Source organism: Rhinatrema bivittatum, chromosome 18 (genome assembly GCF_901001135.1).
Source record: "Rhinatrema bivittatum chromosome 18, aRhiBiv1.1, whole genome shotgun sequence".
In the NCBI taxonomy this organism is placed as follows: Eukaryota; Metazoa; Chordata; class Amphibia; order Gymnophiona; family Rhinatrematidae; genus Rhinatrema; species Rhinatrema bivittatum.
This window is the reverse complement of record NC_042632.1, coordinates 45308188-45325703: the sequence shown is the minus strand read 5'-3', so window position 1 is coordinate 45325703 and position 17516 is coordinate 45308188. Positions and strand designations below refer to the sequence as shown.

Below are 17516 nucleotides of genomic sequence, written 5' to 3'. Positions count from 1 at the left end.
CATCCACATCCAATAGAAACATTTTGGGCTGATTCTCAGTAGATCTGGGGGAAATTCAAAATGTCTGTCAGACTCTAATCAGGCCTTAAAATCTGCCTGATTCAAATGTCTTCAGCTACCAAGAACATCACTGCCACTGGAGCTCTTTGCTCTTCAATTACAGAGCAGAGTTTAGATGGTTCAAACAGCAAAGAACACCCCCTGGAGCAGTAGTATTTAATTTAACTTAAAATATACAGAATGGCCCAGCCAAGAAGAAAACAGAAATCTACTGAGGCAAGGGAGAAAGACAGGAAAAAATAAGAAAAAGAAAAAAAAGAAAGAGAGAAAGCAAATCTTAAAGTAAAAAGCCAAAGCACTGAATAAAAATGTGCTCAGTCTAACATGTCAAGAGCAAAAGCAGAAGTCATTCATGTGTCAACATTAAAAGTTCTGCACATAAAAATAAGTATGTATGTGCATAAGTAGCTTGCACTTGCATAATCGGTATTTTATAAACATCAAAAGTACACGTGTACTTCACGTTTCACGCACACATATATGCAACAAAAGCAGCAGTCTGGAGCGTTCCAGAGCGGAGGCAACAGTTACGCACCTAAGGTGCTATTTTATAAGAGACTTATGCGCGTACATTTGGCAACTAACTTGCAGAATTTTACACTTGCTAATTATCTTGCATAATAGATATCGGACTTGTTTATGGTGTATTATTGATTGGGTGGGGAGGTCTGGGTGAACATGGGTGGGAATTGATGGGGAACCTAGATGGTGTGGGAACCAGGAGAGTCTCTTGATGAGAAGGACCGGGTGAACTGGTAAAAGGGTCAGAAAACTGGTAAATTTCAATTACTCATACGTGTTTTAAAATATACCGACTTGTGCATGCAAATTGGCATTTACAGAAGTAAATCCTACCCTTTTCCATGCATAAAATATATGCACACATATTGCAAAACTGGTAGGAAAAGCATGCGAGTGCAATGCATTGAGATATTCGCTTTCAGGGCATTGCATGTGTTCCAGTGTGGATAGATATAAAATGCCATCGAAGAACTGCGTGTGGCTATACGTTAGTGTATGCAGCCATGCACAGTTGGTTGAAAGGTGTCCTCAAGGAGCGGAAAGCAAATCAAATGTGATGAGCATCACACGCAGAACCACGTGCAAAAAAAAAAAAAAAAAAAAGACAGAAAATCAAAATGTCAAGCAATTAGCCGAGTTCTTTACTTCCATCCTTTATAAGCTTTTCACATTTTTTTCTGAATTTTCAATTTTATTATTGTACCTATCTGCCGAGTTTAGAAAATTGTTTTTTGACAAGCACACTATTAACAAACAAATGGCCAGTTGCTCAAGTATTTGTTTTGCGCACTTAAAATCAGAACCCAGAATACTGACCCCAGGGCTGTCACTATTTCTAAAATATGAATACGGTAAAAGCTCTATTATCTGGCCTCCAGGGGAAATACGAGGGGCCAGTTAATCCAATTTGGCAATTTGCTTTCTTCTGCAGCCTCTCTCCTCCCAGGCAGCAGGTAACAGGAGGAGCGGCGAGATTGAATTGGACAGAGCAGAGCTGCTTTGCTCCCTAATCCCCACCCCCCCACCCTGTCATTTTGCTGCCCGGGCAAGATGGCGGATAACAGAGCATTCCGTGTAATAGATCCAGATAGGATGCCACGCCCCTTCCCTGCTCTCAGCTGAGTCTGGCAAACCTGAGATCACAGGCTGTGTTTCTTTCTGTGACTGCTCCAGTCCCTCCACTACCTTTGGGAGAAACAGGAAATGGTGGGAGGAGGTCTAGAGTAGACACTGCAGAACAGAATACAATTGCTTTTACTGTAGTATCTAAAACATAAAGAAAGAAAGAACAGAGATTGGTTGCTTTTCTTTTTACCTATCAGACTACTTACTGTTGACTGACTTACCCCAACAAGAGGCAAGCAAGCATAGACCATCTCCATTGCTACATTACAACCCAGGACACTTCGTCCAAAGCTAATCTAATCTTTAGATAAATGTTTTCAAGTTATACATGCAGGAAGCATTTTAAAAATTAATTGGACATTGATTTTCTCCTATTGCGCTACTGCTCAGACCTCTGGCCCTTCTAAGGAAATTATTTGAAGATGGCAGGGCGCGGGGCTCACAGTGGAAATTTGCTTGAAACCGGCCACCGAGGACTGTCAGTCAGAGGCTGATGGACAAATCAGGACAGAGTCATTTGGGGAATAAAAGGAAGCTGAGATGCTATTAATCGAAGGAATGTATTTCGTTTAAGTGTAGGCTTAGGGTTAGGGCTGGGAGGGGTTTGTACAATCCAGCACACACACTGTTGGACCAGCAGAGAGAACCAAACAGAGCAGAAGTGCTAAAAGATTCATCAGCCAGCGCGCATGCACTGCAGCATTAAAGCCATTCAGAATCAATATAGAACTGTTGGCTGATAGTTTGCCATCTTCATCTTTCATTCCACAATAAAAAAAAACCCAAAAAAAAAACAATATAATAATTAAATGCATTCAGCAAAATGGGGATGGGGAAAAAAACCAACTTGATTTTCCATTATTCTACCTTTTGTAAGTACTGCAGCAATTCAGCAGAGATCAGTTCACTATAACTGTCAGAGCATCACATTTAACAGGCGACAGCAGGCACCAAACCTCTTTTTAATAAGCGTAAGTGGGAGGAATATTAAAAGGTGGCATGAACTGGAGAGAGCACATCGTGGGTTACTCGGTAAGTGTAAAACCTTGTTTTCTCCTGCGGCAGATGCTATTTAAAATGTAGAATGATGTGTTCACTCGGCGAAAGAGAAAATGCTTTGAATCTGGCTATTCAAGCACTTAAAGAGAATGCAGAATATTATTTCTGACACATTTCCACATTTTTTTTTCCTAGGATACATATTAGCTGCTGCTGGATGTTAATCTCCTGAAATAAATTGATGGGGAACCTGGATGTTTTCCAGTAAAAAAAAAAAAAATTCAGAAGAATGGTGTGAAAGTTGCACTTCCGACTACCATGAGGGAACTGTGACAATCATTGTAATCTGTAAAGTTCCATTTGCAGGATCGCTGGTAGAACATGACAGCTTTCTTAAAGAAGCAGGTTTCCTGCCACCTAGTTATTCCTTTAAACTTACCCATAGAAGGAATCCCAATTATTGCCACTGCTCTGCTCTAATGGGATTCATTTCCATTGCACCCTTCTATATTCATCCTTGTTCTCGCTGGAGACTCAGATGGCACAAACAGGATGTAGATGCTTGGCAGGACATCACAAAGTGTGTGATGGGTCTTTGCAATTTAATATAAAAACAATATTAATCTACTAAAGAGGCTATTCATTCAGGCCAGTTTCATCAGAAAGTGAGCTTGGTTGAAACCATACCTTGAATACTGTGTACAATTCTGGTCGCTGCATCTCAAGAAAGATATAGTTGCGATGGAGAAGGTACAGAGAAGGGCGACCAAAATGATAAAGGGGATGGAACAGCTCTCCTATGAGGAAAGGCTGAAGAGGTTAGGGCTGTTCAGCTTGGAGAAGAGATGGCTGAGGCGGAATATGATAGAGGTCTTCAAAATCATGCAAGGTCTAGAACGGGTAGATGTGAATCTGTTATTTATACTTTCGAATAATAGAAGGACTAGGGGACATTCCATGAAGTTAGCAAGTAGCGCATTTAAAACTAATCATAGAAAATTATTTTTCACTCAATGCACAATTAAACTCTGGAATTTGTTGCCAGAGGATGTGGTTAGTGCAGTTAGTGTAGCTGGGTTCAAAAACGGTTTGGATAAGTTCTTGGAGAAGTCCATTACGTGCTATTAATCAAGTTTACTTAAGGAATAGCCACTGCTATTAATTGCATCAGTAGCATGGGATCTATTTAGTGTTTGGGTAATTGCCAGGTTCTTGTAGCCTGGATTGGCCACTGTTGGAAAGAGGATGCTGGGCTTGATGGGCCCTTGGTCTGACCCAGTATGGCAATTTCTTATGTTCTTATTTCTTGGGTGTTAGGGTAGAGCAGTGTATACCCTATAAAAGGTGTCAATAGCTTTTAATAAGTCATTTTCTTCATAGAATAATTCCAGGGCTTTTTTCAAGATATGCAGCATCCAGTAGTCATCTGAGTGTCTCCAGGAGCTGGGTCAGGAGCAGGGACAATTTATTAGAATCTACAGGAGCCTGGACGGTCATCAGGGAGGTAACTTAACATTCCTGATGCATTCCAAGCTTTCAAGTATGCAGAAAGCAATTATATCAAACAGTCATTTTCTTCCTCAGAGGGTGTATAGCACTGTATTGTAGAAGCATTTCAGCCTAATCAACCTTCCAAACTGGCAGAGGAAATGAAGTGCCTCTTTTAATGGGACATGGCGCCACACCAAGACTCCTCCTTCCAGGCATTTATTCAATCAAGAGAATGACTGAACTGAAAGCAAATTATGAACTGAGAAAAGACTGTAATGTGGGAATAAACAATTGCTACTTGAAGGTGACAAATTTCATAGATTCTCAGTGAAAATTCATGTACAGCAAAACACGGTACTGTTTTAAACAAACAGATCTGGAACTAGAAAGCAAAAATATAGTGCAGAAAGCTACTGTTTTTGAGATAAGCTTATTTGTAGAACAAAAGAAAATGAAAATGGTAAAGATCTTGCATGCCTGCCTTTTTCAATGGAGAAAGACTTAGTCTCCACCCTTACAGTCATCTTTTAATGAGCAAACAACAATCACAATATTTGTCAAATATTAATATCGCTTGCAATTATTCAAACCATAGGCATCGAAGATGCAATGTTAAATATTAGAGACCATAACACCCATAAGCATGGAGATAATTGAGCTCACATGCATTCCCCGGGTCATGTATAATCATTAGTCTCAGAATACTTTTTTTTTGGACATTTCTTGTGCAAGTAAAAAAAAAAAAATCTAAAATCATATGACTTCCCTCAAATACTTCCCTTCTGTTTGTCCAGAAGAAACAGCAATAATTATTCAATCAGAAAGACTTCAGGAGGCACCTGACATAACACTGTGTTTCGAACCTTTTCTGCGTCAGGGGTAAACATTGCAAAGGATCTCACTCATTTCGTGCCATCACAAACTTCAATTGATTCGCACTGGTAATAAATGACCTCCTATTCTCTTTGGGGCTACAAGGATTTCAGTAGGTTGTTGTTTTGTTTTTTTTTTAAAGACAAAGTGCAAAAACTCCAAAAGGCCAGTTTAGGTTCAGTTAAAGAAACTATCAAGCCTTTTGATCTGCAAGTGGGAGGAGTTTGGGCGGAGTTAATGGAAATGAGCAGCTCCTAACGTCAAATGCAATAGAGTAATGCACAGCAATGTGGGTTTTAACGCCAGAAATACCTACACCTTTTTTCTGTGCAAAAATGTTTATAAAAAAAAAAAAAAGAGAGAAACAGACTTTACATAGGTATCAATATGTCACTCTCTATTTATACCACTGTAAGAGGGAGCACTTAACGCGGAGTGGGCTTGGGGGGGAGTGATTTTACATACATAGTAGAAGGTAAGACCAGGAAAGTACACATCACTGAAGATTTTCTGTCATTTCAATTGATGAATGGTACAAGAGGAGTTGACTTTGTACCTTCTACTATGTATGTAAAATCACACCCCCCCCCCTCAAACTACTCCATTCAGAGTTAACAGTGCCCCCTCTTACAATGGTGTAAAAGGAGAGTGACACATTGATATTTATGTAAAGGTGCTCTTCGTCTCTCTCGATACATTTATTGTGCCTTGCGGAAATTAGCTATGCAATGCGGCAGCAAGAAAATTAGCCTAGACACACCCCTTTTTATCACAGGCATTATTTCCACTATATTTATAGCATTTTGATAAATCTAGGGATATATTAGGTAGGGTAGATCTTTCCAACCCTATGAATTCAGGGAGGAAGCCATTGCTTTATTAAGCAAGATATAACTATCTACTTGTTTGTTGGACAAGGGATGTACTGGGAGATTTCCTTACTGCCTTGATCAATGCATCTTTGACTCTTTATCTGAGATTTTTAAATGTGATTTAGATAAGCCTCCATTAAAAAAAATTAATCTCTGGAGACCAACTATAAGCTGATTGTAAATATTATATTTCTGTTGAAATTAATTGAAAGAGTTGTGTTGGCACAGCTCAGTGATATCCTGGACTCATGCCAGTCTGGTTTCAGTTCGGTATTACATACTTTGCTGCTGGTGGCTACGGATTGCTTCAACTCGCTTTCAGTAAGCTTAACTTTGAAAACATTACACAGCCTACGAATATTCAAGAATACAGTCATTAGGATGGTCTCAGAATGTGGTACGTGAGAACATACCTTCCAGTACTCTTATACCTACATTGGTTACCAGTCCATTTAGGTCTCATTTTAAGATCTGTTGAGGACAATATTGAAAGCTTTTGTGTGGGTAACGTTTTGAATTATGCACACAAAATGCAAGCTTTTGATATTTCCCCTGTAAACCACATATATTTTGTGCATACGAAATATATGCACACAAGAAGGGACATTAATTGAGGTGTTCCAGGGTGCACATATCCAGCTAAATTTATGTACATAAATCAGGCTGTAGAAATCACAGTTCTAAAAATATCCAAGTAATTTCGTGCTCATTACATTAACCTTGGATATTCAATTGGGAACATATGCGCGTAAATCCTGCTGATTATCTGGAAAAAGACACTTGTGTAACTTTTTTGATGAATTTGCTGGCATACTAAATATTTACCTCATTTTTTTAAACTTTTAAGACCTTCCATGGCCTAAACTCTGAGTACATAAAAACTTAGGAGGTATAATCTGAGACACAAAGTAAGATAAAGTAAGGATTTCCAGTTTTATACACCATCAGTCAAGAAATTTAAGCTGACCCACATTTGATAAGCTTTTCTGGGCATGGCTCCATTTTCAAAAGAGCTCTGGATTGTATTTTAGATTCAATTACTTGCCTTTTCTAAATCCAAGCTCAAGGTGAGTTAAAATTAAAGTACTTGAGAAAGAATATCTAAAATTTGGGTGGCTTATGAAGACTTATTTATTTAAAAAGGCCTTTGGTCAATTTTAGGAGTGCTAGTTAGTCCTTCTAGTTACATCATCATGTTCAGTATCAATTGGATCTCTGGGTGAATTCGATTTTGATTGTATTAATCTATTTGATTTGTTGAATGTAGGTACTTGTGAAGGATATATAATTGATATATATTTGTACCCTGCCTCGAATCTATGGGATGGATGATTCATTGTAGGGGTGATTTTATAAAGAGCCTACATAAATAAGTTAGCAAATACACGTACAAGTTACACCAATTTTCAAAGCACGTGCCTATATTTGCTTTGAAAGTTACCCCACCAAAACTGCCCTCACAGAATTACACCTGCTAAAATGTACCCAGAAATTTCTCAGGAGACTTTACGTGAATGCATCCATAAGCATAGGCATAAGTCCAAACCTTTCCCAGCTCTACCCCAGGAGCACCTCACCTCAGGACATATGCATGAAAGCTTTTCCACAATATTGGGCAGATAACAACAGACCACTTCCATGGGATAAATCACTATTTTACCCATGGAAATAAACACATTTGCTTCTGCTTGCTGGCAGAGTGAAAAATATCTTTTAAGTGATCTTACAAGTGAGGAATGCACAGAGGGTCAAGAAGTGTCAGAAGTGGGTATTTACTGAAGTATAAAGCTTTTGTGTCCAGACAAACAATTTAAAACCTCCAATAGATCACCTCACCTTAGCAGTGCGATGCCATATATAGGCTGCATTCATCTTGAATAGTTTTCACTGGCTTTTTCTTTAATAGGATAAAGAAAAACATTGATGTTCTGCTTTTTCCCCAACAAAGATTTTGCACTTTTGCTGTACTGTTTTCGGCTTGCTCTCTAAATGGCATTTACTCAAAATATAGTAATTGAATTATCTTTTTTTTTTTCTGTTGTGCTTTTATTGTAGTGGTTTGCACAGACAAAGAGCTGAGGAACCTTGCTTCAAGACTAAAAGACTGGTTTGGCGCACTTCATGAAGACGCGAATCGAGTCATCAAGCCAACAAGTCCAGAAGCAGCACAAGGCAGTGAGAAAATACCTTTTTAAATAAATGAAGTATAAACATAAAACATTGTAATCATTTTGGATGCATATTCACTGGAACTGAAATGGGAAACTTTCATTTTTAAAATGAAACAAAAGAAAAACAAATTTAATTTAAAAAATGTCAGGTCTCCTTTAAGAAAAAACAAAAACCTCTTCTAGGCCTTCCTTTAGTGATTCCCAGGCTTCCTGGATCTGCTTACCCCATTGTCAGCTTTCTTCACAAGGTAGGATTAATCCCCGACCATTCCTACCCTGCTGGTTTCATTTTCTTGTATAGGAACAAACTAATAATAGTGCCAGCCTTAGTCAGTTACATTTCTAACTCTGGCAGGATAGGAGAGAAAGATGATCTGGGAGAAGTTTAGGGAGCTTGAAGGAGGAACTGGGAAGGGTTTGGGTATGTTTGGGTTTTTTTGCAACTTTTTTTTTGTTTTTATTCAATGTTTTTGGTTTTTTTTAATTTCAAATTAAACAAAACAGAAAAACAAGAAGAAAATGAAATAGAAAACAAAAGAAAATGAAAAATATGTACGCACTCACTCCTACTAGTAAATATTCAGGAGGGCACTTTAATGCAAAAGTATTTGCATATTTTTCACTCTTCCCAAACCCAATTGCAAATGCATGACGCCTGTGTACATAGTATTTGTATATCAGCTTATTATGTGGTTAAAATTATACACATATATCTAAATAGTGTCAAACAATGGTGTAAAGTGCACTTGTTGGCAGCCTGCCTACTACATACTTAGAAATTGCCTCTCAGAACACTTGTTTTTGATGTGGCTAAAGTGCAAGCATTGCGAACCTACAAGTATACTTTCAGGGAGCTTAAAATCCACTTTTGAGGATTCACCCAGTCTACCTATATAACTCTTTACATTATGTGTACGGATCTCAATTAAACCTTTGAAAATGTATCTGTGACACTTTCCCTGGTCCGTACACCGTCTGCTTGCGTCCGTTCCCAGGTCCAAACCTTGACCAAGCTTCCCTGGTCCCTTGGGAACTCAAATTAGCAGTTTAAATGTCTTTATCTTAAAAGTCCCCTGGTGGGATTTGAACCCTCACCACCTGGATGGAAGGCAGAAGCCTTCTCCACTGAGCCAGCAACTCACTTTCCAACCACTGGCTTCAGAAGTTCCTCTCAAAGTCCATAGTTCAAGAGTCCGGCCCCACTGGGCCTAACTGCCACCTCCCTCCGTACCTCTGGGACCTCAACCCTTCCCCAGAGGTACAGCCACCCACTGGCAGTTCTCCAGGCAAAGTATCCTTGTCGCATGTCCAACAACAGAAGTCCCCGCGCTCACCTTCCTTGTGATAGTGGTTGCAGTCCTTCACACGGTCGGGGAATGTCCAGCATCGCCATCTCCCAGCGCAGACAGGAAATCCGATCCTTCCTCCTCAGTCCCCCACAGGAGACTGACACTGCTCTACTAGGGAGTCCTTTTTATCCTGTGGAAACTCCTCCTCCTCTGCCAGCTGATTGGCTCCAGGGAAGTCCCACCCTTAACCTCCCACACCTGTGGTTCTTCTGTTCTTGTAACATCCGGGGGAAGGAACCAAGGGACATCTCTTGCCTGGTGTTGCTGTATTTTCCTTCCCCCACCTTCCCTTGAATCTTTGGTTCCTAGCTTTATTCTTCCTATCTAGTCTAGCATAGTGACCCTGTCACAGTATCCTATACTGCAAATAATCCCTAAAACTGACTGCAAGGTTCATCTAGTCTGTCCATGTTCTTGTCCTAAAGCAATACCATAGACCCTACTTGGTCTCTGGCATTACCCATCTTCAAATACTTTTTTTTTTTTCCTCTCTACCACCTCCTTTGGGAGACTATTTCATGTTTAGTTTAGTTAATATTTGTTCAACTGCCTTTCTAGTAAAAAATCAAAGCAGCAAATATAACCACATGCATAATTAAATATAATGTTGAAATTAAATTCATAAAACATGACAAACATTGCAAAATGAATAATAGTATAACATGAAACTATATAAACATTAAAAAAAACAGTAATAGTTATAACACAGCGTGGACAAACTGTAATCCCCAACATACATCAACCTTAAAAATGAATTAGCATGGCAATATATCTAATTAAATAAAATAATGCTGTAGAACAGAATAGCCTGCTAAGCATTACTTTCTAAACTCTTCTCAAAATAAACATATTTATAAACCTTTCCTAAATTTGTGATTGTCTGATTCCTGGAGTACTTCAAAGAGCAAAGCATTAGACAAGATAGGAACTTGATAAGCAAAGCAAGTACCTTTCAACCCTGATCTCCGTAAAGATAATATTAACATTTTAGTTGACTTAGAGAATAAAAGAAATTAGCGAAGCACAGTGGGTGGCCATTATAAAATGCTTTAAAGGTAAGACATAACATTTAAATTTCACCCTACATAGTATAGGTAATTAAAGAAGTTCTTCCAGCAAGGGGATAACATGGTCAAACTTCCTTCCACCCCCCCACCCCCCCCCCCCTCCAAATTATTTTATACAAGTTGCAGATGGCTAATTGATGACAATGGTAAGCCTTGGTAGAGAGTAAAGCAGAGTTGCTTACCTGTAACAGATGTTCTCCTCGCACAGCAGGATGTTAGTCTTCACACATGGGTTACATCATCAGATGGAGCCCAGCATGGAAACTTGTGTCAAAGTTTCTTGAACTTTGGCATACTGAGCACGCCCAGCTTGCCACCATCCACAGGGGTTCTCCCTTCAGTCTCATAACATAGAATTATGAAAAAATAAAATGAACACAGGAGAGCCCAGCTCTGCAAGGCGGAGGGCAGGTTTCGTAAGGACCAACATCCCACTGTCCTAGGAGAATACCTGTTACAGGTAAGCAACTCTGCTCTCTCTCCTAGGACAAGCAGGATGGTAGACCTCACACATGGGTGAATCCCTAGCTACAGGCTGTTCCGGAATACAAACCAGACCAACATGCACCCAAGCAGATGCCAAACGGGCATAACAGAGGTGCTGTTGGGAACAGAGGGAAACAGCCTGAACCCAAACAAAGGGCCCTAGGTAGGAAGAGTTGGGTTCTACAGCTGGAAGAGATTCCGGAGGACAGACTGGCCGAAGCTGCTATCGTGTCAGCCATCCCTGTCCCATCAGTAGTGAGCAGCAAAATTATGGGGGGAACTCCACGTTGCAACCTTGCAGATATCAGACACAGGGACCACCCTCAGGTGAGCCACCAAAGCCATAGCTCTGCCAGAATGAGCCTTGACATGGCTCCCAAGCTGCAGTCCCACTTGCGCATAGCAGAAAGAGATGCAGTCCGCCAGCCAGTTAGACAGAGTTTGCTTGGCAACCACAACTCCAAACCTGTTTTTATCAAGAGAGATAAAGAGTTACATGGACTGCCTATCGCATGCTGTCTGCTCCAGGTAGAAGGCCAAGGCTCTCTTGCAATCCAATCTGGCAGTGCCCATTCACCCTGGTGCGAATGAGGTCTGGGAAAAAGAGTGGGCAGGACAATTGACTGGTTCAGATGGAAATCCGTCACCACCATAGGCAAGAATTTAGGGTGTGTACTGAGGACCACCCTATCATGAAAGAATGTCGTGTATGGTGAATATGTCACCAACACCTGAAGCTCACTGACCCTGCACTCTGAAGTGACTGCAACCAGGAACATGACTTTACGGTTTAGATACTTCAGGTCACAGGTGCGCAGTGGTTCGAAAGGATCCTTCATGAGTTGAGCTAACACCACATTAAGGTCTCATGACACAGCAGGAGGACACAGAGGAGGCTTTAATTGAAATAGACCTTGCATAAAACACCCCCCTATGGGTTGCAGCGAGATGGGTGAACCATCCACCCCCAATGGTAGGCACCAATGGCACTCAGGTGTACACTGACAGAGGTTTTTAGGCCAGCATCCCACAGGTGCAGCAGATAGTCAAGCAGTTTCAGTTTAGAGCAGGAGAACGGATCCAAACCGTGACTCTCACACCACGCAGCAAACCTCCTCCACTTCAGGCCAAATGACTTCCTGGTAGAAGGCTTCCTGGAGTCTACCAGGACCCAAGAAACATTCTCCCTCAGGTCAAGGGGCTGCAAGATTAACCTTTCAACATCCAAGCCTTTAGGAACAATGCCTTGAGGTTGGGATGGTGTAGCCTGCCCTGATCCTGCTTGAGGATCATTTCCAAGACTGATTGGGTCCCTGATAGAGAGATCCTGCAGGAGCGGGAACCAAATCTGCCTCGGCCATCAAGGGGCTATGAGGATCATGGTTCTCTTGTCATGTCAGAGCTTCAGGAGAGTCTTCATCACCAGTGGAAGCGAAGGATGCATGTACAGGAGACCCCTGCCCCAATGGCAGGCAAAGGCGTCTGTAGCTGGTTTTCCGTCCCCCCCCCCCCCCCCCCCCCCATACAGGGAGCAGAATTGTGTCACCTTACTATTACAGGGGAAGGCAAAGAGATCCATGTCTAGGGTTCCCCAAAAGCAGAAGATTCGGTCCACCACCTCCGCTGGATTCAGGGACCATTCATGGGGTTGGAAGCCCAACTGAGGCGGTCTGCCACCACATTCTCCATCACTGCAAGATACATGGCTCAGAGCAGCATGTCCTGAGACCAAACCCATGACCAAATATGAACTTCTTCCTGAAACAGGAGAAACAATCCTGTACCTCCTTGTTTGTTGATGTACCACATTGCCACCTGGTTGTCTGTCTGGATCAAAACCGCCTTGTTGGTCAAGTGATCCCAGAATGCCCAAAGCGCATAACAAATCACTCGAAGCTCCAGGAAGTTGATCTGGCACTGAGCTTCCTGAGCAGACCACAGGCTGTGTGTGCAGAGGCCCTCCATATGGGTGCCCCATCCCAGGGTCAACATACCCATGATGAGTACAATCTAGGAAGGGGGAGACTGGAAAGAAACCCCCTGTTCCAAGTTGGGCAGGCTCTCCCACCAAGACAAGGAGGCCTGGAGTGGTGGAGTAACGCGGATGTCCACGTGGAGGTCCTGGGTGGTGTGCCACCACTGGGACCACAGGGTCCATTGGGCCCTGTGCATATGCAAGCGAGCCAGAGATGTAACATGGACAGTGGCCGCCATGTAACCCAGGAGTCTGAGCATGAGGCGGGCGGAGACCTGGTCACCCCAAAGTCATCTGATTGCAAAAATGACACCCCCAGACATCATGCAATGCCCCCAGGCAAAGGATACAAACCCTCATGCAGATCTGTGATGGACATGGTCCACGGACACTGGGGACACCAACGAAAACCCGATGACACGATCGTAAAAAGTATCCGTCAAGCAGTGGGTGCCCAGCAGACAAGAAGGTGAGACACATCGCTGACAGCAAATAAGGAAAAAGAAGCTTACTGCACCACCTACAAATTACGAGACCCTGATGCAGAACAGACCAAGATTTTGCCGAAAACACTGCAAAAAAGCAGAACTCCATAACTACGAGACTGAAAGGGGACCTTGCATGGACAGATGGATAGTGGCATGCTGGGCATGCTCAGTGTGCCAGTCAAAGTTTCTAAAAACTTTGACATAAATTTTCCATGAAAGGCTCCATCTGATGATGTCACCCATGTGTGAGGACTACCATCCTGCATGTCCTAGGAGAATACAGTAATCCAAGTGACTCAGTACCAAAGCATAAACAAGCAACTGAAGACTCCCATCCTTTCAAAACAAAAAGGCCTTAAATGCCGAATGCACTGAAGATAGTAAAATGAACACTGGACCAAGGTTGAAATTTGATTTACAAAAATTTAGAATCAATTTTGATTCCAAAGGCAGTGACCAATTCCTTAAGAGGTATCTGAACCCCTGCCATCTCTGGGCAAATAGCAAAAGACACATTCTTTCTGGACAATCATAAAGCTTCAGATTTACTGGGACTGACTTTTAATTTATGAGATAGAAGCCAGCCAGCGATATGGTCCAGACATTCATTTAATTTTAGCAATTGATCTGAGCTGCCAAAACTGACATATGCTATAATTTAGATGTCATTAGCATATAAAAGGAGTTAAAACCAAGGTTTTGAATTACGGATGCAAGTTGTCCCAAATAAAGGTTAAATATCAGATGCTTAAACTGACCCTTGTGGTTGTGACAATTCTGTTTTCCAATTGATAGGCTCTAATTCAAAAATGGATGTAAATTATTCTAAAACAGTTCCTTCAGCCTATTTGATAGAATCGAATGCTGTGCTCATATCTAAAAAGACAATCCACTATCCACCATGTCTTATTTGAAGAAATGTTTTCCTACCGTGATCCTGATTCTACCTCTCTTGCTCTCAGATCAGGAAACCCCCGCCCCTGCTCTAACTCCAGCTTTTTACTGAAAAATGCTCATCACTTGTGCACTGTTAATGCCTTTGTGATACCTGAATGTCTCTCTCTTATCCCCTTCTCCCTCATCTCTTAAGATATTTAGGTGCTTAAGCAAAGGTCCTCACATCTAGCAAACAGGCTCGCAACCCATCTGAGTCAACCCTTAAAGTTGCAGCAGTCTGAGGGCCTGAAAGCACTGGCATCACTGCCAGTTCCATGATCCCCTATGTCTTTAAGGGGGCTTATCTTGAACAGGGAAACACCACTGCCCTTACACATCTAGACCTGTATAGGTTTGAGGCCATCAAAGTTTTTCTATTTACCTTTGGCAGGTAGTTATTTATCCCCCTTCTCAGCCCCTTAAAAGTTCAGGAATGCCTGGACTGGATAGAAGCTTATTGACATAATTGTTCTTCAGTGGCCTGAGAGGTTAACCCCTGTCGCTGCCTTAACTAAAGAGGGAAAAATTGAAGAGACGGAACATACAGAGGGTCGCCAGAAATTAAAAGGGATGGGACGGGGTAGGGGAACTGGCTGCAGTTCCCACCTATGTTAACCTTGGAAACACCCCCCCCCCACCCCCAAAAAAAAAAATCTGTTCTGGCTATGCCCTTGCCCTTAAATTTCACTTTACAGAGCTTATGCAGATTCTGCAAACGTGTACATTTTTAGCCGCCTCATTTTCATTGGGGAAGAAGATAACACAGGCTGGTGTTATTTTCACTTTAAAAAGTAGCCCCCTCCCCAACAACAGGTGCAAATGTCTGCAAGCAAGTTTCAAAGCAAAAGTATGTTTTGAAAATTGGTGCAAATGCCATAGGTAAAATGCACCCATGGACTTAGTCCTAAATATGGGCAATTTGAAATTTGTCCCCTAGGAGACTAAATTTAGACCCGCAATTTATCTGCCCAAATATAGGTACCATGCTAGAGCTGAAAAATCAGTGCAAATTGCCCAATTTTGTTTCCCCACCCTAACTCGTCCCCTGTGGCCACCCATTTTTTATGGACCTAAATTTAGGCACTGAGCCTTAGTCATCTTTCAGAGGAACTGATTTAGGTGCCTAACTCTCAAAGTTAGCAATCTAAACCCTTTGAAAATTGACCCCCAAGTTCTTACCTGGACCGTATTAAACTCCTGTACAAATACTCAGCTCATTTGGGATTTTCTTGTTAGTAAATAACAGAGCTGTGTGACAACTTATAGGAACAGAAATCAGAGTCTCTAAGATCTCCACATCTGGAAAGATGCAAAAGTGAACATGGACATTTTATTATGTAGGTTACAAATAAAGGATATGTGATATCAAGAACATTAAAGCCTTCCCCAGGTTTCGTGCAACCAATAATGTACAAATACCTTCAGCCCAGCACAGGTATTCATACTATCAAGCTGATAGTCCTGTTCTGCTTGGTTTCCACAATTTTATTTTAGCAGCAAATGTCCTAAGGACTTTCCATAAACACTAGGTCAGCATTTCTTCTACTGCATCTAATTACACAGCTGCTTCGCTTTACTATGCATCTTCTAGCTCTGCATTATCTTTCATAGGGTTAGTGTGGTTGCCATCTTAGTCCACTCAAATGCATGGAAATAAAGCTCAATAAACAACTAATTGAATATATTTTTTGCCTAGCTTTGGGAAGCTATTCTACCTTCATCAGGTCAAAACAAAATGAGAAAGAGAGGACATTTTGCCTGACCAATCAAGAGAATCACAGATTACATCACAATGGTGGGAGGAAGTAGAAGGGAGAAAGAAGGGGAGGGGGTGTGGAATTGTTATCATGGCATCAGTTCTTCCAGACAACTAAATGTGGTCACTACAGTAGAAAGTGCTTACAGATTTTAGCAAGCTTGATTACCTTTGCAGGTGCCCAGTGCTTGGACATTGCCCCTAATTAACAATGACAGAATCCACAGCTATCATGGTAGCATCTGCTGCTGGGGATTGTGGAGCATCTGGAATGACAGCATATGCCTGTGAATAATTTACAGCTGGGGAATATGCTTCTTTTTCATCTCCGATCTGCCCCATGTGAACTGGAAGAGTTGTCCTTTGCTTAATGTTGTGCTGATGATTATGCAGATTAGAATGCATGACTTTCTCACCATGGGGGTGGGGGCAGAACATTGCCCTTCTTCTGTACTAACGCTTTGGAACAACCTGCCACCCCCCCCCCCCCCCCCCCGCGTTTCCTTTTTGGATATCATGCGAGAGTTTAAACGCTTCATTGTAAACGTTCAACACCCGGTTACCACAGCTTTGGAAGTGGACTAATTTTCAAGTTGATATTTCTAATGGAAAATGAAAAAAATAATAACTTGATAAAAACACTTAGAATAATAACTCGTTGAGGGGAGGGTTGATATTTTCATATAAAAAACTTTTAATACTGTTGCCAGGTTAGATGATATGTTATAATCATAAACTAATCAGCCTCTTCCATCCTATAATCATTTTCCATAAGTGTCTATTTTAGTGCCTGTTTTCCCATGGGACTTTTATGCGGGTATTGGGGCCTGTGTTAGGTATTCTGCACTTTTTTTTGCATAGATCTCATTTCTATGCTGATCCCATCACTTTTCATGGAGGCCCCTACTTTTGATACGTGCGCTAAAAAAAATATACATGCAGAAAAATAGCACTGATTTCAGCACGGGTCTTATTACATCTACTCCATGATACTTACAAATGTGATCACATAAAAGACATTCTGGGAGCATGAATTCGATGTCCTTGCAAACCTTACATTTTCAGAAGCTTTACATGTAGATAGCTTACCACTTTGTGTGTTTACGCCCCAATTTTGCTTCACCAAAATGTATGTGTCTCTAGTTTAGCAATATAACCCAAAATTTCACTTTCATTTTAGGGTGCTATATCATGTTTGCCCCAGCTATACTGCCCTGGGAGAATATGAATTTGTCATATCTTGAAAACAAAGCAGGGTCAGTCCTGGCTAATATCTGGATGGGGGAACAGCAAGTGATGCAGGCAGCAGAAGGCAAAAGCAAATCTTGCAATATCCTGCCATGAAT

The 17516-nt window shown here is 41.4% G+C and overlaps 1 protein-coding gene across 1 annotated transcript in view; it reads left to right on the top strand.

Annotated features, from left to right (window-relative positions):
• Positions 1–17516, top strand: part of SPOCK1 (SPARC (osteonectin), cwcv and kazal like domains proteoglycan 1) — a 384555-nt gene that overhangs the window by 330853 nt on the left and 36186 nt on the right. Inside the window, exon 5 of the mRNA XM_029583840.1 lies at positions 7998–8117. Coding sequence (XP_029439700.1) covers positions 7998–8117 — 120 coding nt within the window. The remainder of the gene's footprint in view (positions 1–7997; positions 8118–17516) is intronic.